At 43.5% G+C, this 27,348-nt stretch overlaps 1 protein-coding gene across 4 annotated transcripts in view; it reads right to left on the bottom strand.

The window, feature by feature from the left end:
- Nucleotides 1-10,340: 10,340 nt before the first annotated feature.
- Nucleotides 10,341-27,348, bottom strand: part of LOC135547173 (protein TANC1-like) — a 185,044-nt gene continuing 168,036 nt past the window's right edge. For 2 of the 4 annotated variants that reach the window (XM_064975908.1, XM_064975909.1), the window contains exons 19-27: nt 20,504-20,637; nt 20,259-20,385; nt 19,776-19,951; nt 19,364-19,496; nt 17,315-17,344; nt 17,105-17,196; nt 15,468-15,614; nt 14,715-14,815; nt 10,341-14,531 (exon numbers count right to left, since the gene is read on the bottom strand). In XM_064975908.1, the coding sequence (XP_064831980.1) occupies nt 12,857-14,531; nt 14,715-14,815; nt 15,468-15,614; nt 17,105-17,196; nt 17,315-17,344; nt 19,364-19,496; nt 19,776-19,951; nt 20,259-20,385; nt 20,504-20,637 (2,615 nt within the window). In that variant the 3' untranslated portion in view covers nt 10,341-12,856. The remainder of the gene's footprint in view (nt 14,532-14,714; nt 14,816-15,467; nt 15,615-17,104; nt 17,197-17,314; nt 17,345-19,363; nt 19,497-19,775; nt 19,952-20,258; nt 20,386-20,503; nt 20,638-27,348) is intronic. The other 2 variants (XM_064975910.1, XM_064975911.1) reach the window with 1 other exon arrangement.

Genomic DNA, 27,348 nt, shown 5'->3' with positions numbered 1-27,348 from the left:
CGCCCACATTGACAAGACTGCAGTGGGGTGCAAATCACTAAATCACTAAGGAATTTTTCAATTTTTTTATTTCACCTTTATTTAACCAGGTAGGCCAGTTGAAAACAAGTTCTCATTTACAACTGCAACCTGGCCAAGATCAAGCAAAGCAGTACGACACAAACAACACAGAGTTACACATGGAATAAACAAGCGTACACAATAGAAAAAAAGAAAGTCTATATACAGTGTGTGCAAATGGTGTGAGTAGGTAAGGCAATAAATAGGCCATAGTAGGGAAGTAATTACAATTTAGCAAATTAACACTGGAGTGATAGATGTGCAGATGATGATGATGATGATGTTCAAGTAGAAATACTGATGTGCAAAAGAGCAGAAAAGTAAATAAAAGCAATATGGGGATGAGGTAGGTAGATTGGATGGGCTATTTACAGATGGGCTATGTGCAGCTGCAGCAATCAGTTAGCAGCTCAGATAGCTGATGTTTAAAGTTAGTGGGGGAAATATGAGTCCACACACATACACTCTTCACGCACTTAGTCGTGAAGAAGGCGCAACAGCACCTCTTCCCCCTCAGGAGGTTGAAAAAGTTTGGCATGAGCTCTCAAATCCTCCAACATTTCTACAGATCCTCCATTGAGAGCATCTTGACTGGCTGCATCACTGCTTGGTATGGCAACAGCATCTTACTTACATTCTCGTGTTGTTCTTATTTGTATTTATTGTGTTTCTTTGTTCTACCCTGTTATTTTTAGTACTACATTGATATTGATTACTTTTGGGTTTATAGGTTGCAAGAAAGGTATTTCACTGTACACATGTACATTTAAATTTAAAAATGCAGCTGTGTCTTTTGACATCAGGGCCTGGCTAGACTAGTGTTTACAGAAGATTTTCATAGTGGACATGTTGACGGAGCACATTCCAAGATCTTTGAACGCAGTCTCCTTTGAACGCAGTCTCCTTTGTGTTTTCTGGTGATTTCTAGCTGAATCCAGGAACCCCTCATGTCAAGGTAAGAACACACAGGAAAATGTTCTTATCATTCTATCCAGTGAGGGCAATATTGTGGTATAGATATTGGAGGGGATGAACAATAGACGGGGTTCGGGGTGGTCCTCCCCCGGAATTTTCAACATTTTAAAACACATTTCCTGCAATTGTACAGTTTGACATGACTTATTATGCCTCTCTTGATGGGTATTTTGAGTGTAAGTGGATGGATAAGTGGAAGCCTCCCTCTCCCATTTTTTTTTTTTTTTTTTTTAAACAGCTCTGGAAACAACCACTGCAAAATCATCAGTTTCTCTGGTTGTACTGTTAATATGTATGTGTTTGGGTAAGATGAACCATTTTGTTTTATTCTATAAACTACTGACAACATTTCTCCCAAATTCCAAATAAAACTATTTATTTGCATAAAATGATAACTGGTCAAAATAACAACAAAAAAATGCAGTGATGTCAGACCTTGAATAATGCCAAGAAAATAAGTTCATATTCATTTTTAAACAACCCAATACTAATGTTATAACTTTAAAAAAAGTTTAGAAATCAATATTTGGTGGAATAACCCTGACATTCAATCACAGCTCTCCACCAGTCTTTCACATTGATGTTTGGTGACTTTATATCACTCCTGGCTCAAAGATTCAAGCAGCTCGGCTTTGTTTGATGTCTTGTGACCATCCATCTTCCTCTTGATCACATTCAAGGTTTTCAATGGGGTTCAGGTCTGGAGATTGGGCTGGCCATGACAGGGTCTTGATCTGGTGGTCATCCATTCACACCTTGATTGACCTGGCTGTGTGGCATGCAGCATTGTCCTGCTGGAAAAACCAATTACACACATCTTACAATAGGGCAGAGAGAACATTGCTGTTTTATAGCTCATCTCATGCTATTCTTCACATTTTGCCATGAGGATAAGAGAACATTTTGCAGTAATATTCTGTTACCTCACACCCAAATTATGTTGTTGACTCATCCTATTCTTATATGTGTCCAAAGCATCAATTGGGTAAAAAAAAAAACATCTCAAACTTGTAACGCAAGCAGACTGTTAAAAAAATTATTTCTATTTCCTTATAGAGAATGTCTGGCATACGCCCACACCATTCTGTTGTTGGGGTACATACCCCACACCATTCTGTTGTTGGGGTACATACCCCACACCATTGTTGTTGGGGTACACACTCACTCCATTCCAAAACAGAAAAGCTGTTTTTTAACCTACTTAATGAAACATTTTGGGAAGAAAAACTATTTCACTTGTATTGTAATTAAAGGTCATATTTCATAGAAATCTGGAAACACTGGACAGTTATTTTAAAGGTTGACATTGGGCAAAAATGCAAAAATAACTCCTTTAAACTGTATAACTGATCAATGCACTATCATACCAGGTCAATAAATGCCTAAAAACAAAATTATGATTAAGATATTTGGCTACAGAAGTGCCAATTCTTACCGATCTTACTGAAAACAAGTCCTGTGAAATGACATCAACACATACTGGAGGAGTTACTGACTAGCTACAAGTGGCTAGCTTAGCTAACAAACTAGCTATGTCGGTTGAGGCACGCATGACCACAATGACATATCGATGAACCACCAAAGGCTCACTCCATTTCTGTTTGAAAATTGAGGAGCTGGACTTTTTTTTGTGCCCAAATTTGACCGTTAAAGCTAATTTCCTGACATTCTACAAATTTTGACATTACTTATATATTACCGATATATATTTTTATTTGAAAGAAATTATTGGGGGGGACAAATCAACATGTCCTGAATATTGGGGGGGAACATATCCCCCCAACCACCTGAGGCAATTTAGCCTATGGAATGTAGGGACAGTCAGGAGCAGCAGCCTCCAGATACTGGGAGTGGGGTGAAGTTGCCCATAAATGCTGATCTTGGGTCAGTTTAGCATTTTCCCTCACTAATAGGGTATGTTGGGAGAAGGGAAGCTGATCCTAGGTCTGTACATAGGAGAAAATCCACCCCAGAGCCAGATACTGAGTTGATGAATGGATGAGATGTCCAGAGGCCTGAATGAGTGGAGGAGGCAGTAAAAATAAATGATGACCTGTAAAGTGAGAAATGATGATGAAGAGGCCTGTACATGGGAGCCAGTCCAAGAGTGGAACCCCTCCAGATAAACAAAGAACCCTCTCCAGTCTTGGCACAGCTTCCCTAACCCCACCCAGTCAGCTACAGTAGGCTCCAACGATATTTACACGTTCACAAAAATGGATCGCACCTACGAACAGTGGCTTGCTATATATAGCATGCAGACAGACATGGAGGCATTCAGATACTGTTCGATTGAATGTTAGGTCACTCATTTTGCCCCTTCTAAGGGACTTTGAGGGTGGTATTATTGTCATGCCAGACACACCAGATCCAGCATCTCAAAAATGGCTGCCCTCCTGGGCTTTTCATGCACAAGTGTCTAGGCTTTACCCAGAATGGCGCGACAAACAAAACACATTCAGTCAGCGGCAGTCCTGTCGGCGAAAACAGCTAGTTGATAGGAAAGGTCGAAGGAGTGGCAAGAATCATGCAAGGTAACAGGCAGGCCACAAACTGACAAATAAACGGTGCAATACAACAGTGGTGTGCAGAACGGCATCTTGGAAAGCACAACTCGTCGATCATTGGCATGGATGGGCTGTTGCAGCAGACGACCACATCGGATTCACTCCTATCAGCTAAAAGCAAGAAGTGGCTCCAGTGGGCACGTGATCACCAACACTGGACTATTGCGTCATGCTGATAGCAGTCAGGATTTGGCGTAAGCAGTATGAGTCCATGGCCCCATCCTGCCTGGTGTCAACGGTACAGGCTGGTGACGTTGGTGTACCGCCGTCCAATCTTCAGCAACTGTGTGATGCCATCGCGTCAGCATGGAACAACATCCATGTGGAAGAATTCAGGATGTTTTGGAGGCAAAGGGGGGTCCGACCAGGTACCGGAAGGGTGTACCTAATAAACTGTTCAGCGAGTCTACATATCCTTCCTAAGAGCCAGTCAGCCACAGAGACTCTGGGTGTGTGTCTCAAATGGCAACCTACTGCCTGTATAGTGTACTATAGGGTGCCATTTGGGATGCTGTGAAGAGAGGAGTTGTTACTGAATAGTATAAGAAGACTTGATAGGAGGGCACTTACTGTTCTGGTATGTTTTGACTGAAAGTGTTGCTGCTGTTTCACCATAACTTTATTAAGCCTCCCTCCACATGTTTGCTTCTGAGAGTGGAATTCAATGGGGAAGTCAGTGGTGGTGTTATTTTGGCCAGATGGACAACCAAGCGATAGTGAATGACTAAAATAACAGAAAAGAGAGCGCGATGGAGGGTGAAGGGGAAGGAAAGAGAGAGCTGAGGAAAAGCAAACAACGCTGTGTTAATGAGAATTAACTCCAGTAGTCCCGCTGTTATCATTCAGAGCCTAATAATGGGAAACGTAAAGCATGGTGCTGTGTGGTGTCATTAGCAAGCACTGCGACACAACAGTGTGCATTTTATCTTAGCAAAACATGAAAAATGATAGCTGCTCGCACAATGTCGTGTGAAGGTTGCCTCTGATGAACAGTGTGCCTGCGAAGGCCAGAAAAACACAACATTGTCAAGGGGAGGGAGGCTCTGAGGAAGACTGATAAATATTCCCAGGGCATGCAAATGTCATTACCGTGCTGTTTATAAAAAGACAATGTATATTTGGGTGAACAGGTTAGAAAGTACTAGTCTGTCTTTTATCGCTTCATGCAAGAATTAATGGTAATTTGTTATCAGCACAGGAGGGCTTCCTTTTTTGGGAAGTATTAAAAAATAAATAAAAAATAATTCTTCCATCAAACACATTGTACAGCATACAAAATTGAGCATGACATCCAGACATACCATCCAGCAAAACACACATACACAATCTAATACTACTTCAGCAGCATATAAGCTACAATACAGAATGGGTTCACAAATGCAGTATTACCATACAACATGGGCATCACCTCCCATTCCCAGAAACAACATGACAAAGATTCTCTTAAAATGTTAATTTCTACCAGTGAATCTAGCAAGCGGTTGTTCATAAAATGCCACTTCCAGCATTGATTCTATCCACTGTTTCAGAATAGTAGTGGCATGGCCTTTCCAACATCTAAGGATCAATCTAGTCGCTGTAATGATACCGACAGCCCAGTGCAAATTGTTCATTTGATACATTAGGTAATTTTGTTCTGCCACCTAAGACACATTCTTAGGGAAATTGGGATTGTTGTTCCCGACATTCTCCCAAATATTTCAGAATATCCTTCCAGAAAGGTAGCACTAATGTACATTCCCATATTGCGTGTAAGAATGTCCCTGTGTCTTGTTGACATTTCTAGCACGTTATCGTCGATCAACCCCGTTGTAATGAAGCCTTGTTGTAGTCCAATAGAACCTATGTAGTATCTTGTATTGACTGAGCACCCTCCTGGCTTCCCTTATGTTCCACCCTGAGTCAGCCCAAAAAAATGTAAAGTTGTATTTAACTGGGCAAGTCAGTTAACAAATTCTTATTTATAATGACGGCCCACACTGGGCAAACCCTAACCAGAAAAACGCTGGGCCAATTTTGCGGCGCACCATGGGACTCCCGATCACGGCCGGTTGTGATACAGCCCGGGATCAAACCAGGGTCTGTAGTGACGCTTCTAGCACTGCGGGTGCAGTGCCTTAGACCGCTGCGCCACTTGGGAGCAAACAAGGGATCATCCTCAATTTCACATTTAAGATCAGTTTGCCATATTATCCTAAGGTTTATACAGTCTTTACTGTGCAAATGCCAAAATATTGAGTTAACAAATGGCTGCTTTATGTTTGGGTTTATTCCAAAATGTTCCACTATTGGATTCTTTCCTGGATTTAATTGACAGCTGGTTAACAGACATTCTCTCAATTGTAAATATTTCCAGAAATGTCCCTTGTCTCCCATCTCTTTTTAGACCAAATCTGATTATGACCTTCATTGTATAGATCACCTAGTGTGAATTCCTTTCATTAGCCATTGATTCCAGTAAACACATTTCCCTATACTTCCCTATCCGTACACCTGGATTACGACACAATGATTATCTTTGTTTTAGATGCAAAAATCCACACATCTTATGTACTGTACTGTTCTCCAGATCTATTTTGAGCGTAACAACATTGGGAGTTTCAACAAGCCTTGCCCCATAAATATTGTGTCATAATATCAACAGGATGGAAAGGATACGTTTGTTCCCGTTCTATTATGATCCAATCCAGCATCCTCTTTACGCCAATGCTTTTCCAATTAGCCATTTCAAATGATACATTATGCAATTTATCATCTGGTGAAGCCAGGCCTTGTCTATCCCCTGGTGAAAACGTCTTCATATTGAGGGAGGGCCTTCTTTCTGTGGAATGTGTGGGAAGTGTTTGTAGGAATCTGATAAGTAGTATTGCAGGAAACGGCAGGAGGGAGCAGGAAGGACTCGAGGAGGCACGTGGCCCGTCCTCCCTTCCTGTGTTTGTGCGTGTTCCCCAGGAACAGGAAGGAAGCTGTCAGGACCAGGTCACTCAAGGCTTCTGGTGAGAGGTTGGCCCGAGGACGTCTCAGCCCGGCTGAGTGAGGAGAGCATGGAGGAGCTGGTCACCACCTTCACAGCCAACAACAGCGACGTCCCCATGTCTTTGATGTGTTTTGCAACATTCCATTCATTCCGTTCCAGCCATTACTATGAGCCCGTCCTCCGATTCAAAGTGCCATCAGCCACCACTGCATGACACTCAGAACACACAGATCTCAGGCATGTCTGACCTGAGGCCTCCACCCAAGAGTGGACCCATAGGATTTACTGAATTATGCTTTTACAGTGCTTTTCTATTGGAATGTAATGCATGCCACAGAGGCTTTTATCTGAGTTCTAATCTTCCCACAATGCTCCCAAAATATATCTGTAAATCTGCTATAAGGCTGCCAAGCTGCGACTTTCCTACCTCCAACATGTCCCATCGGCTATTACTTGCTTATATAATTTGCTTGTGACAATTTCATCAAATGACTAGATAATCCCTCCGAAAATTTGATTTGTGGATTCGGACAGAATTAGCTTTTTCATGCTATTACCTCAACCATGCTTGCTAGAAATAAAAGTATAGGTTTGTTCTGTGTCTTGACTGTGATATGATCGCAATAGATTGAGATACTGCCATACAGACTATAGTTTTGGGAAACAGTCTGCATTATTACAAATTAAATCAGGACTAAGGAGACCATACGTTTCTAAAAACCCACTCTCCTTTCCACTGTGCATACCGTATGATTGCCTGAAGATGCTGTTTGTGGATACACACTGAAATAAATTAGATTCTCACCGCTCTCCTTCATGAAATATTCATGAAAAAAAAGTTATTCACAGACATCTTTCACCAGATCTCTGTTGCGGCTTAGGGGAGGCTTCTCTGGTACAACAGCCCACCATCTACAGCTAACATCAGTCTGCCACATTACAGTTGATGGTTGCTTTGCCTATGTAGTCTTGATACAGTGATTGGCAACTGTGAGGGTTCGTAAATAGCCAATAGTGTTTCTTTTCGCAAACAATCATGAATGTCATCTTATTTGCGGCAATGCAGGCACAAAGGAAGATACATATTGCACATAGATGTGTATTCTCTTATCCATATTAGTAAATTGAATGACTAATGGGTTCAGCAAGACATTGAAAGGAGACATTTTGATTTGCTACTGTCCCCACAGGGATTTAAACAATTTGTGATTGTTACGGTTTTCTTCCATCTCCTCCTCTGTAGCAAGGATCGGACCAAAATGCAGCATAGTTGGTGTTCATGTTCTTTAATAAAGGAAAAACTCAAACATGAACATAATATAAAACAAACAACGTGAAAAACCGAAACAGCCTATGCTGGTGCAAACTAACACAGAGACAGGAACAATCACCCACGAAACACTCAAAGAATATGGCTGCCTAAATATGGTTCCCAATCAGAGACAACGATAAACACCTGCCTCTGATTGAGAACCACTTCAGGCAACCATAGACTTTTCTAGAAAACCCCACTATACCACAATCCCAATACCTACAAAAAAAAACAAGACGAAACACACCACATAATAAACCCATGTCACACCCTGGCCTGACCAAAATAATAAAGAAAACACAAAATACTAAGACCAGGGTGTGACAGTGATTGCAGTGGCGTATCTATAATGCTGTATCTGCACTGGGTTTCTTGGGGGGTGGGGCTTCTGCATGATTGTAGCTGAGGGCTCGTTAATTAAATCTATCAAAACGCTGAAGTCATCATAGCCTAGTGCAATAAGCTCAGTGGCAGGTGGCGTGGTTTCTTTCTTTCTTTCCCTCCACCAACACAGCTGCCTGTCTGTTCCTTACCTCAGCTCTGATGTGTTGTTTGTGTAAAGGACCCATTTCCCTTGAGCGCTGAGGCACTAGGCAACTTAACCTTGATTAACAAACAGAGCATTCCATATGTAGGAGCAGGTCTTCCACAGGAAGAGGTCTGATTGTGGAGCTGATCATTCCTTGGTTTACATCCTGGTCCCTGCAGAATGGCCTGACAATGAGACTGTCTACTGTCTAAACATAGGCCTTCCCTGAATCATCCACACTGCAGCCATAGACACTATCTGTAGGAGGCAGGAGTCCCTGTGGCTGGGACACTCATAAAGGTGGCCTATTGGCACCTGCTGTTGACATATTGGTACCCACCTCAAATCTTTGGCCCCGGAGACGCACTATTCAAACCTATTCCATTGTGGGACTGTAGGCTTTAGGAGTGAAAATGCAAGTGAGCAGCGGTTGCTTCGCTGTGTGCCAAGTGATAGCGCACATCTTCCTGGTAGCTGGCTCTCTAACCGTGGAACGTTCCAACACTTATGACATCTCCAAGAAGTGCTCAGGAGATCTATTCAGTCACCTACTGCTTTTGAAAAGCGGAGCTTTAAAACCATCTACAGGCTGCGAGTCATCAGTCTCCTTCCCGCGGTTTCGGAGGACGGGGAGCCCCAGTCAGATGTATGAATCTGTATCTTATCTGGGAAACCCAGCAGTGAGGAGACACTGTTTTATTGAACAGTAGATGCAGTCACCTCCGTGACATTGGGCTTTCTAGCACAAATTACGAGGGCCTTTTCTACGGAAGCACTAACATTAGAGTGCCTCAGAATGGCTTTTCCCTTCATAAATGTCCACACACATGATGCGTTCTGTTCTATTAAAATGTACTGTTACGGTAGGAGAACATTTCCCTGAAGCTGCCTCTAACTCCAAATGACTCGGGATGGTTTTACCACAAATAGGGGCTCCATTCACTCCGTATCGCGGCAGTTCAGCATCGGAGCGTGATTGAAATTAGAAGGCAAGACGGCATTCATTGTAAACGCTGCACATGTCAGCTCAATCGGAAATGACTATTTCTATCGCACACGATCTGTAATGATTCAGCGATACAGATTGAATAGTGTCTTATATAGTTAGCACTGCAGTGCATACAATGTGGTGAGTAGTTTACTCAAAGAGAGAGAAAGACAATAGTTGGACAGTTTTTAACAAATACATTTCTTCAAAAATGAAGGAGAAGCAAGAGGGAGAGAGCGAGCTATGTTTCCTAGTATTTTTTTCACATTCAGTTACTTAGCAAGTTTAGCCTACTCAAACACCCATCTTAAACAGAGAGGGATGCTATGTTGGCTATCCAACACTGGAACTCTTCCATGTCAAGGTAAGCGTTTGGTTTTATACATTTGTTGCTACCGAGGGCAGCCGGTCTAACTGCTAAAGTGCTTGCTGACTGTACTGCATGATTGTAGTGGGTTATTATCTAATATGTTAGTTATATTAGCTATGTTGCCTTTGACGTTAGATAATATGGTGACAACGATGTCGACGGTGTGTAGCGGTTAGCAGTTATGATATGAAGACAGCTGATGTGTTGTGCACCAAAGTCAATAACCGAAGTGAAAAAGTATTTGAGTATCATGTAGTAGCCTAAATCTATCAATGTTACATTGAATTGGGTGAATGGAATATGAATGACAGTCATCCAATATGCCGTAATAGACATAAGGCCATGCTCATAATTTCTTTTGTCGTCCTCCCTCATCTTAAACGGCACCGGCCGCCACTGATGTACTGTCTATGCAGTATAAACAGGTTGTTCTAAAATGTATTGTTGAACTTAGGTCCAAGTTGTTAATGTGCATTCAAACACGCACTAACGTCCTGGACCAGAGCTATGTCGAACTGTGCCTCTTCATTTCCCTGCCACAATGAGAGCCAGAAGGCCTGTGTTTTCTCAGTGGGACTTTATTTCCCCATTGTGGGTATGGCAGTAATGTTCTATTACAGTATGTGATTTATGGGTAACACAGCTCACAATACTGGAAACATGGCAACCATTGCAAGTAACATGCATATTAAAATATTATCGATGGCCCCACACTCCCCCAAACCTTGTTTGTTTAAATATTTTTTCTCTTTATTATAAACTGCAATTGTGGCATGCAATTAAACCAATATTATTTTCACAGAGCTTATTATTGAAATCTTAAAATGTCTTAGTAGCTGTGCAAAAATAACTATATAAAATATATTGCTTTTACAATTAACCAAGCCATAGGCGCTGTAAATAAATTAACCTAGACAGCAACAATAAGCAGATACAGAGAGGATTTAGTTTTTAACGTTATCGGGTGATTCATAGAATGTACAAACATATAAACAAATACATTTTTTTAGAACCTTGAACACCGTCTGAACCAAAAGAAAACTCAAAATACACATCAGTTGTACAAGTCAATACACTGACAATGACCTTCACTCAAAAGAAGGACAATTACATATTTACAACGTGAAGAACTAGAACATCCTTAGAACACAGGAATGCCCATCTCAAACATATCCTTACATCTCTTCTATCTACGGTGCATTCAGAAAGTATTCAGACCCCTGGACTTTTTCCACATTTTGTTACGTTACAGCCTTATTCTAAAATGGATTACATTTATTTTGTCCCTCATCACTCTACACACACAATATCCCATAATGCCAAAGCAAAAACAGGTTTCCAGAAATGCTTGCAAATGTTTAAACCCCCCCGTTCTTCTAGTCTCCCAGTCTTCGCCGCTTAAAAACATGATGCTGCCACCACCATGCTTCACTGTAGGGATGATGCCTGGTTTCCTCCAGATGTGGCACTTGGCATTCAGGCCAAAGAGTTCAATCTTGGCTTTATCAGACCAGAGAATCTTGTTTCTCATGGTCTGAGAGTACTTTAGGTGTCTTTGTCAAACTCCAAGCGGGCTGTCATGTGCCTTTTACTGAGGAGTGGCTTCTGTCTGGTCTACCATAAAGGCCTGATTGGTGGAGTGCTGCAGAGATGGCTGTCCTTCTGGAAGGGTCTCCCATGTCCATAGAGGAACTCTGGAGCTCTGTCGAGTGACCATTGGGTTCTTGGTCACCTCCCTGACCAAGGCCCTTCTCCCCCGATTGCTCAGTTTGGCCGGGCAACCAGCTCTAGGAAGAGTCTTGGTGCTTCCAAACTTCTTTCATTTAAGAATGATGGAGGCCAATGTGTTCTTGGGGACCTTCAATGCTGCAGATGTTTTGGTACCCTTCCCCAGAGCTGTGCCTTGACACAATCCTGTCTCGGAGCTCTACGGACCATTCCTTCGACCTCATGGCTTGGTTTCTGCTCTGACATGCACTATCAACTGTGGGACCTTATATAGACAGGTGTGTGCCTTTCCAAATCATGTCCAATCAATTGAATTTACCACAGGTGGACTCCAATCAAGTTGTAGAAACATCTCAAGGAGATCAATGGAAACAGGATGCACCTGAGCTCAATTTCGAGTCTCATAGCAAAGGGTTTGAATACTTATGTAAATAAGATTGTTTTGCAAATGTATTAAAAATAAAAAACGTTCTAAAAACCTGTTTTTGCTTTGTCATTATGGGGTATTGTGTGTATTTTTATGAGGCTGTAACGTAACAAAATGTGGACAAAGTCAAGGGGTTTGAATACTTTCCGAATGCACTGTATATAGCTCCATAATTCTTCCTCCAGCACCATTGACACAATGAACACAGTTCAAATCCCATTGTATGCGTCCCAAATGGCACCCGATTCCCTATGTAGTGCACTACTGTTGACCAGAGTTGGTCAAATGTAGAGCACTATATACGGTGCCATTTAGGATGCACATATTGTTTTATACTCAACCTTCAACAACTCAGTAATAACATTTTATTGTATAAGCACTTTACTTAAAGGCCTATGTAAATGCGTAAAGTGCCGGGACTGTTTTGTCTATTAGTACATGCCCAATGACTGTCTCAGTGCAATGTCTCCAGCTTTGCTGAATGACAGGGAGCATGTCGTCCTGTAACAGAAGCAAACAGCCATATGCATTAGTAGGAAAGAAAGAAATCCGTTCAGTATCTGCTTCACTCAAAACGCTGCCTGTGGCGGATATTCACCAGGGGGAACAAAATTCTTTAAAAGTTTAGACCTAAAACACAATTTTTTGATGGGCTGGGAAAAACTTAAACAATCCCTCCACTTGGAATTTTTGCTAAGAGATGTGTGTGTTGAGTGTGTGTACAATGTGTGTGTGTATGTGCATGCATATCTGTTTGTGTATGTGTGCACGTGTGTGTGTGTATGCGTGTGTGTTGAGTGTTAATGTGCGTCTTGAGTGTGTGTACAATGTGCATGAGTGTGTTGTATATGTGCATGTGTATCTGTGTGTGGGTATGAGCGCATGTGTCTGCGTGTGTGTTGAGAGAAGGGGGATACATATCCCTACACATTTGACTCTATGAATGATCGCTTTGGTTTCATTGAGGCTACGTGAATGGCGGGATTATCTCGGGCTAAACTCGGCTGCTTGGGTTTACTGTCCACAAAAGCGTGCGACGGCATGGCCAGTGCTGGCTTGGATTCCTTGTAACAGGTGGCTGCTTGGCAGAACTTCTCTGTGAATTCCTTCGAGTGCATTCCGTTCTGCAGGCTCCCCATAGCACCCTGAGATGGAGCTTTGAGCTGCTCGTAGTAAGTGCTCCCTGTTTTGGCATAAGGTAGCTCACAGTTCGCCCCTGTCGCCTGTAGGCCAATGGCAGACATGGATTGGCACACTAATCCCTCCGAGGAGTGACTCTGCCAGCTACGGAGGGCTCCGGTGGGGGGCTGAAGGCCCGGGTGGCTCTGGAGTCCTTGGTGCTGCTGTTGCTGCTGCAGTTGTTGCTGCTGAAGAAAGCGTGCCGTCTTGTCCATGATGCCCATGAAGGGCCTGGGTTTCCACTCGCTTGTGCCTCCTTGATTCTGGCCCTGCTTTGCCTTGTCTGTGGTGGTTTTGGTGCGTACATCAGGGCCCTGCAGCTTGCCACTGTCAGACAGGCTACTGCTGGACGCCAGGGAGCTGGTGGAGCTGGACACCCTGATGTTGCTGCCTCCCCCTTGGGAGCATGCCTGGGAGACCCCGTTACCCCCGCACTCCTTCCTCTGCTCCTGGCCTGGCCCTGAGGCATCGAGGAGGCCCTGGGGAGACACTGAAGTCAGTGCGTCCAGGGAGGACACCGAGTGGGCAGACAGACGGTCCTGGGCCTTGCAGGAGGAGTAGCTGGTCTGGGACAAGTATAGGGACTCGCTGTCCCTGTCACAGTGATGGCCCATAGCCATGTTCTGGGACTGCGAAGCAGCAGCCATGGACAGGCGTTGCTCCCCGTAGACGGGCTCGTCAGGAGGGGGCGGTAGAGGACTGATGTCGATGCCTAGCCCTGGACCTGGCTTCAGCATGCTGGACATGTGTCGGCTGGGCAGGGGGCTGGAGGGAGCGTACTGGGACTTGGCCCCTGAGGAGCGGCCTCCTGCCTGTAGGGAGCTCATGTGCTGGTTGGTTTTCACTATCTGGGCCTGCTTGGTGGGTTGGAGGACAAGGCCCTGCTGGGCCATGGGCTCTCTGGGCTCCCTGGGGGGGTAGCGGTGGTGACTCAGCCTTCCAGGGCCTGTGAGGCCGGAGGGGGGAGAGCCAGGCCTGGTGTTCTGTTGCTGCGGCAGCTGAGTGGCCAGACTGAGTGAGTCAGGCAGAGTTCTATTGAGGGAGTAGATCTTCTGAGGCCAGGGCTCACCCTTCTCTCCTCTTCTCTCTGAGTGGTGAGACTGCTGAGAAGTCCCCTCCTCCTCTTCCACATCGTTCAACCTCAGAGTGTTCTGTCCATCCAGACCTCTACTGACAGCCACTCTATGCTCCGACACCTCCTCCTCCTCCTCCTCCTCTTCCTCGTGTTCGTGATCAGAGTCGTGGTTGGCCGGAGTCTGGTTGGACGAGGACGTTGCCCCCTGCGGGTTGCCCTGGGTGGTGCTGCGCTGCATCTGCTTACACTCCTCCTCCACACGGGCCAGCAGCCGCCGGATCTCCCGGTTGTTGGGGCACAGCTTTCCAGCTTCGTGCAGGTCAGCCATGGCTGCCGTGAACTGCCTGTGGAGGGATGGAGGGGGGGAGAGGGAGAGCGAGAAGGGCGGTCGTGAGAGAATGAGTGACTAAGTGGGTCAGTCGAGAAGTGCAGTACTTCTAAACAAGCCAAACCCCATTCTCCCAATTCATACTAACAATGCCCCCCTAAAAGAGACAATTGAGGCTTCTCCTGATGAATAGCTTTACCTGCTGCTCCTCTTAGCTCGGGCGCGGGCGTAATATGCCTCGTACGATTTGGGTTTCAGCTCCAGGGCCTTTGTAGCAAACTCCTCAGCCATGCCAAAATCCTGTTGCGAGGGAAGGGGAAGATCAATACGACTAACCAATGCAGGGAAATGCAAACGCACATTGTCCAGGGGGCCAGCTCTCTCTCTCACTTTGATTGTTTATGGGAACAAGCTGACATTAGCCCCAGTAATGACCACAAGCATACTATCGCTTATGGACTTCTAAACAGTTTATCATTTAGCCTCAAATGACTCAATCAGACTCACTCAACTGGACTGCTAAATAGCTATACTTCTGTCCCAGTAGTAGACATTATTATTTAATGCATTCAATCTGTTTCTGAGAGCATTGTTTTAAGTTTATGGTACGTTTCATCAATCATAGGCCTGGAACACGGATTTGCTCAAAATTGCGCAGTGTACTACTCTCTAACAGCAGCCACAACAGCCATACTTCTGTCTGTGAAATCATTAGCTTGGACTGTATCTTCTGCTGAGCATTTATTTCAAACATGTTCAAAAACACACAGCACAACAACAGTTTCATCACCTTAACTATCTTCCATTGTCCCGTGCTACTGTTATACATGACCTGATCACATATTGTGCCTTTTTAACGGAGACCACTGGAAACAAATGTTCAAGTAATTAGAGGAGAAATGTACAGCATTAGAGGATAAAAGGGGAGGAGGATAGACGTGAGGAATCTTACATTGGTTTTCCTGCGACAGCGGGAGAGGTTGAGGTACAGAGACACCCTCAGCTCTTTGAAGGCCTTTAGGTCATCACCGAACCCTTCCCTGGGAAACTTCCTCAGAGCATACTGGTACCTCTGGGCTGCCTCTTTCATCTTCCCTTTCTGAAGGTGTGTGGGTGGGGGGGGGATAGGGGGAGAGAGAGGGAGAGAAGGTAGGTTGTCAGATCCTCCCCCAACCCAACTGGCACGTCGCAGCAGCTCACACACAGTCCCTCCCTTTGTCATCAATCACACACAGGTCCCACCTGAGCGGATTGTCCTTTCTGCCACAAAACTCAATCTGTTAAATGTCACGGATCAATCCCAGCTCAAAGGGTGAGTTTGGCGTTGCACACACCCATTCATCTCTGCTGCGTCGCATTGAGCTGCTCAAAATATAACAGTCATTGTTGTTACCTCTCATCCAAATTACAGTGGCTGAGGTGTCCTTTTTATCCAAACACTCCCTCTGATGGCCAATCAATCCAATGACGTCATTTTTTAAAAACGTTACAGCCTTATTCTAAAATGGCTTAAATGCAATTTTCCTCATCAATCTACACACAATACCTTATTTTTAGAGGTTTTTAGACATGGACAACAGGTTTTCTAACAGGTTTTTAGACATGTTTGTAAATGTATTAAAAATCAAAAACTGAAAAACATTCTTTACATAAGTATTCAGACCCTTTGCTATGAGACTCAAAAATAAGCTTAGGTGCATCCAGTTTGCATTGATCATCCTTGAGATGTTTTTACAACTTGATTGGAGTCCACCTGTGGTAAATTCAATTGATTGGACATGATTTGGAAAGGCACACAGCAAGAAACTTGATGAAAATGTGTTCCAAAGCACTCAGGACCTCAGACTGGGGTGAAGGTTCAACCTTCCAATAGGGCAACGACCCTAAGCACACAGCCAAGACAACGCAGGAGTGGCTTCAGGACAAGTCTCTGAATGTCCATGAGTGACCCAGCCAGAGCCCGGACTTGAACCTGATTGAACATCTCTGGAGAGACCTGAATATATCTGTGCAGCGACGCTCCCCATCCAACCTGACAGAGCTTGAGAGGATCTCCAGAGAAGAATGAGAGAAATTCCCCAAATACAGGTGTGCCAAGCTTGTAGCATCATACCGAAGAAGACTCCAGGCTGGAATCGCTGCCAAAGGTGCTTCAACAAAGAACTGATTAAAGGGTCTGAATACGTATGTAAATGTGATATATCAGTTTAAAATGTTTAGTACATTTGGAAACATTTCTAAAAACCTGTTTTGGCTTTGTCATTATGGGGTATTGTGTGTAGATTGATGATGAAAAAAACACTTAAATACATTTTAGAATAAGGCTGTAATGTAACAAAAGGTGGATAACGAAGTGGTGTGAATACTTTCTGAATGCACTGTAATCATATTGTATGCATCAGTCTTTTTTTTTATTGTAGCCCATTGTAAAATACTATTTACTCAGAACACACTTGACTATATCAATACACATTGCGAGCCTACATAGGTTGCATCCCAGATGGTACCATATTCCCTATTTAGTGCACTACTTTTGACCAGGGAACATATGGTGCCATTTGGGAGGCAAACCTAATCACTTTTCTGTACCTTGTAAAGCACGTTGCCCTCCTCCATAAGCTTCTGCAGGAGAATGATGAGGATGTCAGGCTTGGACGTGGCCATAGCCCAGGCTGCATTCCCTGTTGGTCCACACAGACATACACACACAGAGTAGAGTTACACCACTGCCGCTCCCCGACCCACGGACTATATTCACTAGGAAATTGGTAACAAGGTAAAGTTACCTAAAGATTGTACCTGATCGATCATAAGGCGACGTTCTGTAGCCTTACGGTTACATTGAAAGCAGTTTAGAAGAAGAGAAAAAGGATGAGAGATTGAAGGAGGGAAGGAATCATGCAAAGAGAAAAGCATTCAGAAAGGCAGAAGATCATTTGAAACTGCTATGGCTATAAAATGTGATTTATTCATTTTGGACCTTTCCAAGCTTAAATTGCCTCACGTTTTCTGATTTTGTGTCGACCATTTTATTTCCTGCACTGATAATACTGAGAGAGTTTGCCAGTGGATATACTGTACCTATAATTGCATTGATATGAAACAAAATGGTGATTTGCTGGTCGTAAAGGCAATTGAGATTATAGAGACTGATAGCATTGTGTGCTAAGAGCAGACTACATTGCTACCAGGGCAAGGGGAGAGGGTTGGAGGTATTGGCCATTAGCTAACTCTAGGTGAGGTGCCTGGCTGGCCCACACTGCAGATGTAAAATGAGGGAGATAAGCTCTAGGCCTAGATAGCTCAGTGAATGTCATTTTGGTGATAAGTCACTTTCTCAAATTAGCACGCCGGCACACCTTTGGGAGAAAGGAAACTCACAGACACACAAAGAGAATGCGAGAGAGAGAAAGAGCGGGAGGGAGAGAGAGACGGTACACATTAGGGTTGGGCGGTCTTCCAGATTTTCATACCGTCGTACCATTTCTGTACCACAAACGGTATTACCGAAAGTGCACACAAAAAAATAAATGATTGAACGTCTCTGCTGTAACCAAAAATATTGATATTGACATCTAGCCACGTAGCTAGCAAGTTAGCAAACCGAATACATAGCTGCTACCATGAGTTGGATATGATTTATTTGACACATCTTAACATTTCTTATAGTTCTACTTAACTTATAGTTCTAAGCAGTAGCGTAGTATGCACCCCCCCCCCAAACGGTATACGGCCCAAGCCTACTACACACTAGGTGAATCCTGGTTGAAATCTGTTCAGTGTCATTGCCCTTGAATTTAGCACTAGGTTTGGGTAATATTACCATAGTATCGTCTATTGAGGATGATCGACAGCCGTTGTCGATGGTGACGACATCGCAATGTGACAGACGATACCCATTTTAACTTGACTGGCACCGCGCAGTAAAGAGCAGGGCAGTGCATGGGTGACATTCCGAGTAGACCGCCTATATTCCTATTGGTTATAGCCTACTTCCAAAAAACATGTTATACTTACAGAATGCAAGAGAACAATGTAGAATAACTTAAATATGGTAGACCTAAGGTAATAATGAGAGATCAACAACAATAGAAAGATAGAAAACAAATCTATTCTTACAGCTTTATTTTGAATGACCAACACTACAGACAAGTGAAATTGAGCAAACAATACCAAGATGGGAAAAATTGAATGAGAAGTCAAAAGAAAAAAAGCCTAGAACTGAGAAAAGGTTATGAATGAAACGATGCGCAGCCTAGAGTTGGGCTCGGCCTGTTTCCATATTATTCTAACAATATGCAAACTACTGACATATAGCCTAGGCCAAGAGAGGAGGATGAGGCAAAAATGCTAATCATTTGATAATTATACAGTTCTGAGGACAGAAGAGTTGCTTGCTCTGCAGCCCATGGTGATTTAACTAGTAACCTATTCCAGAGTTGCTCTACTCAATCACTTTTGTCATGGCCGTGATTCCTCTCGTCCCTCCCGTAGCATGTGCGCTTGCGCTAGCTGTCTTTTTAAACGTTATTTTTGTTTATGTATCATTTTTTTGGGGGGGGGTGGGTGTAACATTGTCTATTGGCCGATTTTATAAGTACAGAATCACGATAGGACATTATTTCAAATTCCCGATTTTAGCACTGAGCAACCAGATTCCATGGCGATAACCTCATTATATTTAGTAAGACTGAAGTCTTACTAAGGCTCAAGTCACCTTTCTCTCATTACTATTGTAAAGCCAAAGTAGTTCAATCACTTAGACTATAAGGTTGTAGGAAAGAACACTGAAAGAACAGTGTATCTAGAAACCAACACAAATTATAGTTACAGTTCTTAGTTTCTTACCCAGTTTAGCCCCCTTCTTCAGCAGGGTCACCACTACCGATGTGTTCCGACACCCTATCGCCCGGTCCAACGGCCTCATACCACTGTAGTCTACATGCTCTATCACGGCTCCTTTCTCCACCAGGTAATGGACCTTCAATACCGGAGCAACACAGTCAAACACACACTCTTAAGTCGCCTACAGTCAGAACAAACACTCTTAACTCTCCTATAGATCCGTGGTAATTCCCAGCAGTGTGTGTCTCATAAGGAGACCCAGAGCACTTGTGTTGGGCCTAACTAAGGGGCAGGCCTAGTGAGACCGATTTAGACTGAGCTTAATAACTGTCTGTCTGTATCTATCTTGTCTGTCTTCCTGTCCCGTCTGCCTGTCTGTCAGTCTCACTGTCTGTCAATGTATCTCGCTACTCACAATCTCCGCGTCGCCGTAGAAGGCGGCCAGGTCCAGCGGAGTCCGTCCATTCTTGTCTGTGTGGTCTATGACCGCACCCTTCTCCACCAGAAACTGCACAACGTTCTTATGTCCTTTCAAACACGCCCAGCTCATGGGCGTTAACCCTTCCTTGTCCATCGACGTCAACGACGCACCTAGTGAAGAATAAATCAAGCATTCAACAGCAGATTTATCAAAACCACAGCATATGACCTTCACTCAACAAACCATTCGATATTTGGATACTTTTGAATTTGGATTGAATCTGACTGTAGAGAAAGAGCAGACCGGTTTACATTGTGACGGCTGACACGGTCTGCGTCCCAAATGGCACCCTATTTCCTATACAGTGCACTACTTTTGAGACTCCTATGAGCCCCGGTAAAAAATAGTGCACTATAAAGGGAATAGGGTGCCATTTGGGATGCATACATGATCTAACGTAGCATCGTGGTAGCTCACCCTTTGACAGCAGAAAGTCGGCAGTGCTCAGGTGGCCCTCGCACGCCGCCACCATTAGTAGTGTCCGTCCCTGTTTGTCACTGATGTTCACGTCAGCACCATGCTGCTGCAGCAGCAGCTCTGCAATCTAACCCGCACACACGCGCACAAACAGACTTGAACTCCACTTCCTCGGGGTAAATCATCGAGGGTTCCTTTGACGTGTAACTGTAGTTTGAGGCAATATGATCGTGTGTGTGTCTCACCTGCCAGTGTCCTTGTCTGACAGCACAGAAGAGAGGGAAGACCCCCCTGCGGTTGACCTGCTGCACCATGGCCCCGTGCTCCAGCAGGAAGCCACACACGTCCATCTTGCCCCGACCCGCCGCCGCCGTCAGAGCTGAGGAGACCAGAGGAAAGGGGTCAGGACTGGACCCGGGTCAGCTAGGGCACTACTGCACCAATGGTGAGACCTCACACATACACAGGACAGGGTCTGGCTTGCTCGAGACAGGGCCTGCTCCCTCTAGTCCACATTTAAGTTGAAAACATACAGCATTTAGTTGTCTATCCACTGAGTGCCGATAATTGGACTAAAACACAATTCAGTATTATTTCCTTCTTGACAATATAAAATCATTTAGAGGGAAAACACAAGTGTCTGAATTTTAAATCGAGGCTGATAAAGCTAACCTGTAGGATACAATGCTGTCTTGATTGTATAGTTGTTTGCAAATCTATGTGAAATCTTATCTCTTGGAAACTTGTATTATGACTGTCATTACTTGACAAAAATAAACATAATACAGGTGATCAGGAAGTTTGGCTGTTCACCCAGAAACCGTCCCAATATTACACGAACGCACACACATTATGTATATAGGTATGCCATTAATACAAATACCGGAATTGTTAACTTGTGCCAAGAGAGAAAGCTTTGAGACTTGAGTAGTGATCTTATCTAATGTCTAGCAGAATAGCGGGTCCAAAATGATGACAACAAGGAAAAAACTCAATAAGATACCATTAGTTTGCTGGTACATCTTTGCCATTTCTGTTACAGAATAGGTTAAGGTACTTTAATAAAGACAGATTCAAGTATCTTCAACCTAACATACTAAGATGCAGTGAAAAGAATACTACAGTCCATGTGTTTCTCATCTCCTGATTAGCACACTGAGCCATAGCAGTTGGCCCACATTCAGTGGATACTATACTTTTACTATGAGATGTGGTAGATTTAAGCAATAAGGGAGGGACTCCCGAGGGAGTGTGGTATAAGGCCAATATACCACGGCTAAGGGCTGTTCTTATGCACGACGCAACGCTGAATGCCTAGACACAGCCCTTACCCGTGGTATATTGACCATATATCACAACCCCCTGAGGTGCCTTATTGCTATTATAAACTGGTTACCAACATAATTAGATCAGTAAAAATAAATGTTTTGTCATACCCGTGGTATATGGTCTGATATACCATAGCTGTCAGCATTCAGGGCTCGAACCACCCAGTTCATAATCAGATTCAAGTCTTGGATGAAAGTTGGTATCCGAACAATAAACCCACAGAGAGAGAGACTGGTGGTGCATTCGGATTCACCTCAGGAAAACGAAAGACCCAGATTAGACCCAGAGCACCTGTCTCAGGCTGAGGGGCATCATCCATCATGATGGGAGTGTGAGCGGAGGGCCGTTACGTATCAGCCAACCACAACCTCCATCTGCTCCCCTAGCATATTTCCTCAGAGCAGAGAGACTATGGCATGCGTCCCAAATAGCACCCTACTCTCTATGTAGCACACTACTTTTGACCAGGGCCCATAGGGAATAGGGTGCCACTTGGGACACGCCCTCTGGAACAACAGTAGTCGAAGACGGACATTATTGTTACTGTGCGCTCTTTCAGGGATGCATCCATTTTGAGACATTGATATAATCCTATGTGCCTCTATTAGTCGAACATTAGGGAACACCCAATGAAAAGTTTGGTCTGTATACTACTTTCAAACCCTACAGGAGACCTCAGTGGCATCCATCTATGATCTTCCAAGGCCAATTCAATGTGTTTGATAATCTCTCTGATCTCACAAACGTGTCTCTTTATTGTGCCCATTCCCTCTATATCTCGGTCTCTCCCTCCATCCTTCCTTCCCTCCTTCATAGAGCCAGGCAGATTGATATCTTAGTCATGTTCTGTAATAAGCCACTCAACTTTATCTTTTCTCCTAATCTGCCTCTCTCTCCGGTCTGGCCCACTAAGACTGCTGTCCTGAGGGGTGGACTGTAAATCACTGACTGATAAACAGACCAAACACGGACAGACCGGTCCTCTTCCTGATCAAACTATCCCAAAGGCTGAAAGACTGTGCGCCAAATGGCAGCCTATTCCCAATAATTGTACACTACTTTTGACCAAAAGAACCCTAAAGGCACAAAAAAGTAGTGCACAGTGTCCCGCATCAGTTCGTAAACAAGCACTAGTCGCTCAAATGTAGTTGATTTTGCCATTTCAGGAGACCATTGCTGGGCTAACAACCTGGAGAAGCAGGGTCCCAGCTGTATCTGTCAGTCAAGGACACCTCAGCAACATACAGTATCTATCACATGAAGACCTACTTCCTGACTGTGGCATCATGGGAGCTGTGGTCTGTTTCTATAGGTCTAGGTCATTACAAGTTCACTCCACTAGCAGAGAAACTACTCGCTGACATATCATCCTGGTGTGCGTCCTCCCTCCTGGGACTGGCATCCTTGACCGTGGTGTCACGACTGTGGTGTTTCCACACTGTTCTGCACGCTTGTCTACATACTCCATAAGAGAAACCTCTCTCTCTCACCCCCCCTGTGTCGGGATGAATGACTGATGGGCGAGCGGCGCACGCAACAACCCACCGCCGTGTAAATAATTAAACACAACCAAACGCTTAGAACACAGCCAACTAAACACCACATGTATTAAACACCTCCTATAAACAGGGGTGATTTCATCATTTAAAAAGATTCTTACAGGCATAATTACAGTGGATGAAAAGACAATATACGAGGCTACACCCAGTGGCGCAACTGAATATTTCATGATAATGAGAAGTTGATCTCATCGTTTTATTAAGTAATGTAGAAAATGTCAGGGCCGCTGTTTGACTTGGCCAATGCATTACTCATTTGTGGCGTGTACAATTTACAACATGCACAAACCTCTTTTACAGATGGAAAACAACCTCCATTTGTCCATTTCTACAGAAACCATATAACCTCACAATAGCTCCTCTCTTGTAACTTGAGATATATGCTACATGATCACAAAGGTAATACCGCACTGTGTCTATTTGTCTTTCCCCTAATCTTTTCAACTGCTGCCGACTTATTCACATCTATTCTACAAAGAAGACACCACTATTACCCTTTCTCCTTCCCAGAGGTAAAACTCTGTCATTCTGAGGAGAGATTTTACATGATAGTGCCAACACAGAGATGTAATCCAATCTCTCGCTATCCAAACAAAGTACAGTGGACCTATTTGCATAAAGATGTTATTTCTTTCACACTTTGCCTTTCAAATATGAAATTATATTTCTCTGACAGGTTGTTAACTGAAGGAATTTGTTCAGCGCTGTAGCGATGAATGTCAATTTTCGGGAGGGTATTTCACCTGGGCTATCTTACAGAGTTTTCTCCTGCTGTATATCTCCATACAGGCCTCTGGATTATAAACCCTCAAACAAAATTCATATAAAAGACTTCAGGCTGTGATATTCACTTGCAGTATTTCTAAGGCCGAACCAGTTCTGCTGCCTATGCCGTATCCACAACATTTAAGTGTAGATGTTCTTTTCTATATAGCCCTGTGATGGCTCTCCATTGAATTACAACCCAATCATACCCGTAAAAAGGCATTGAATAAAGCCATTTAAGTGGAGCTCCCAAGTGGTCAGGAAGAGTGCAGAGAAGCGTAGCCTCTTTGTTTGCTAAAATACATATTTTCAAAGAGTTTAAACCAACCACAGTGCCCAAAATAATGCACATTTGCCTATCTTCTCGAATACAAAGTGTTGCTTTGAATGAGCCTAGTGCCAGGTGGGTGCAATTAGCTTTCAAAACGCGTTTGGATGTGGAGATGGGTGTTGGAGCGTGTCTCCTTGTTTTAGCTCGCTGGTGTTGTGCCTGGCGTCATGGGGCCACCTGTGACCTGTATTAGCCTGGAACGGATGGGAGTTAGAAGGTTTAACATCCAGGTGAATACATAGAGTTCAGAGGTACAGTAAACGTTGGACCACTGTCAGCTACAGCTTGTCCATCGAAACGTTGGACATAAATATTTTTGCATCTGAGCTCCTAGAGTGTGCGGCTCTCCTTTATTTTTTAAGTGTTCCACTCCGCTAGCCAGCACCTTGCCTAAATAGGTGTGCGTTTCTTTCACCTCTAGCTACAGCAGGTGGCACATACTGGATGACTTTGAGAATGAAGGCAAGCATGACTACTGATTATTCACAGCAATGGTCATGTCTACAGGGCCACCAGCCAAGGCCTGGGTGTAAATCCGCTCAGTTTAAAACACACCATACACACCTGCCTACCCGTTATAATAAATTAGCATTTTGTCCTATACCTCTTGCACTACCGTCTAAACAAGTAAAAAGAAAGTAGGCCTCTATCCTTTTCTAAGTAGGAAACAAAGTAGGTGGTGGGGGTGTGAACAGAAATGTTGTTATGCAGAAGTGTGATGATGTAACAAGGTGCAAAACATGAAGCAGCACTTTATGATTAAAAAAATAAAACGTTTCTGGCCCAATCTAAAATAACACTGGCCCATTCCTCAGCCCTACGAACACGCGGCCCCTAAGATGGAAAGCAGCCGTTTCCAGAGAAGAAGGGCCATTTCGAAAGGGGATATCTTGTCCCTAGGATGTAATAAGCTCCAAAGCCCTTCAGCACTTTTTTTGTCCAGGAAATGTATTTTGCAGAAGCAGCACCAGTTAGCAGCAGTAGCACTGAGGAGAACGCATCATTGGTGTCCAAAATGGCACCCTATTCCCTATGTAGTGCACTACTTTTGACAAGGGCCCATTGGGCTCTGGTCTAAAGTAGTGCACTATAGGGAATAGGGTACTATTTGTGATGCAGAAGCCTCTCTCCCCTAGACCTAATGGGCTGACCTACATCTCAGAGCCATTTGTTACTGCTAGGCTGGCTGTCTACACCAACCTGGTATACTACTGAGGCCACAGAGAGACTATTGTTCACATTCTCTCATCATTAGATTGTGTGCTCTAAATTTTCTCCCTCTCTCACCATTAGACTGTGTGCTCTAAAAAAACACACACATCATTAAATGAGCTGCCCAAATGATGAAGAGTTGGGAAATTCTGGACCATTTGAGGATGTCTGAGCAACAGTTGGTCACCATGATCACATAAAATGGGTTTCTTTATTCTTGGGTCTTACAAGTGAAGTTCTGCTACTTGGAACACTTAACAGACAGTCACAGATCTCGCTCTGTGCTGTTGTACTCTCATCTTTAACGGACTACCTCAGAGAAGAGAATCTGTGGTGTCAGTCTCTGTCTGTCTTTATCTCCAGTGTGCAGCTTTCCACAAGAGGCCAAGATGATAACAAAAACCACAAGAAGAATTTCTAAAAAGCTGTACTGCTGTAGCCAGCATTCGAAATGGCACCCTATTCCCTATGGACCCTGGTGAAAAGTAGTGCACTATTAATGGAATAGTGTGCCATTTGGGAAACACTATCCTAACGATGTGTGTTTACTCATTCAGTACACAGAAATGCTGCACCAACAATGGTGATGGTACTGGTAAGTTGTAATGTTAATAAGCATGGGGGTACTGTGACGGTGGCAAATGTTTCAAACCCATCCCAGATCTCAGACCATTTTAATACTTCCATACCCAGAGGCCTCATCTTTATTTTTACTTGAATTAAAACAGACATTTGATTTATTCAGCACTTCTATGACAACCCTGCTGACTCATAGATATGACAACAGACTCCTGCTTATAGTCTGCGTCCCAAATGGCACTCTGTTCCCTATATAGTGCACTACTTTTGACCAGGGCCCATAGGGAATAAGGTGCAATGGGCACTGGCCAAAAATAGTGCACTATATATGGAATTAGGGTGCCTTTCCTGTTCCACTTGGCTTCCTGCACCATTACCAGGATCAATCTTAAATTGCTTTGACCTGCAGCCACCCCCTGCCAGTGCCAGCTCCATTTCTCCTGCTCCTGCTTTCTGTCTCTCATCTGTTTTTTTATTTTTTAGATTGGTCCCACATTTGCTACCTCCTCCAAATGAGTTCCAGCATATACATTCAGCTGGCCATTAATTAGGCAATTTGGGACGTGTACATACATTTGTAGACTTTTAAATTATTCCAAAAGTATTCACACCCCTTGACTTTTTTCACATTTTGTTGTGTTACAAAGATTAAAATGAATTTAATTGTATTTTTTTTATTTAAAAAAAATCTACCTTTTATTTTTATTAATGGAATAAATTAGAAAAGTATTCAACCCCTGAGTCAATACATGTTAGAATCACCATTGGCAACGATTACAGATGTGAGTCTTTTGGGGTAAGTCTCTAAGAGCTTTGCAAACCTGGATTGTACAATATTTGCTCACTATTACAAAAAAAACACATTTCAAGCTCTGTTAAGTTGATTGTTGATCAGCCATTTTCAAGTCTTGCCATAGATTTCCAAGCAGATTGAAGTGAAAACTGTGACAAGGCCACTCAGGAACATTCAATGTCATCTAGGTAGGTATATTTGGCCTTGCGGTTTACAATGCCTGTATAAAGTGTTACAAAATGTGTTACAGCCTGAATTTAAAAATGATTAAATTGAGAATGTTTATCACTGGTCTACACACAATAACCCATAATGTCAAAGTGGAATGATGTTTTTAATTTATTTTACAAATGAATGAAAAATGAAAAGTTGAATTGTCTTGCTTCAATTCAACCCCGTTGGTGAGCCTAAAGTTCAGGAGTGAACATTTGCTTAACAAGTATAAGTTGCATGGACTCACTTCTAAAAACATGTTTTTACTTTGTAATTATGGGGTATTGTGTGTAGATGAGTGAGGAAAAT

Source organism: Oncorhynchus masou, chromosome 10 (assembly GCF_036934945.1).
Source record: "Oncorhynchus masou masou isolate Uvic2021 chromosome 10, UVic_Omas_1.1, whole genome shotgun sequence".
In the NCBI taxonomy this organism is placed as follows: domain Eukaryota; kingdom Metazoa; phylum Chordata; class Actinopteri; order Salmoniformes; family Salmonidae; genus Oncorhynchus; species Oncorhynchus masou.
The sequence above is the reverse complement of the archived record's forward strand: the minus strand, read 5'-3'. Positions and strand labels throughout refer to the sequence as shown.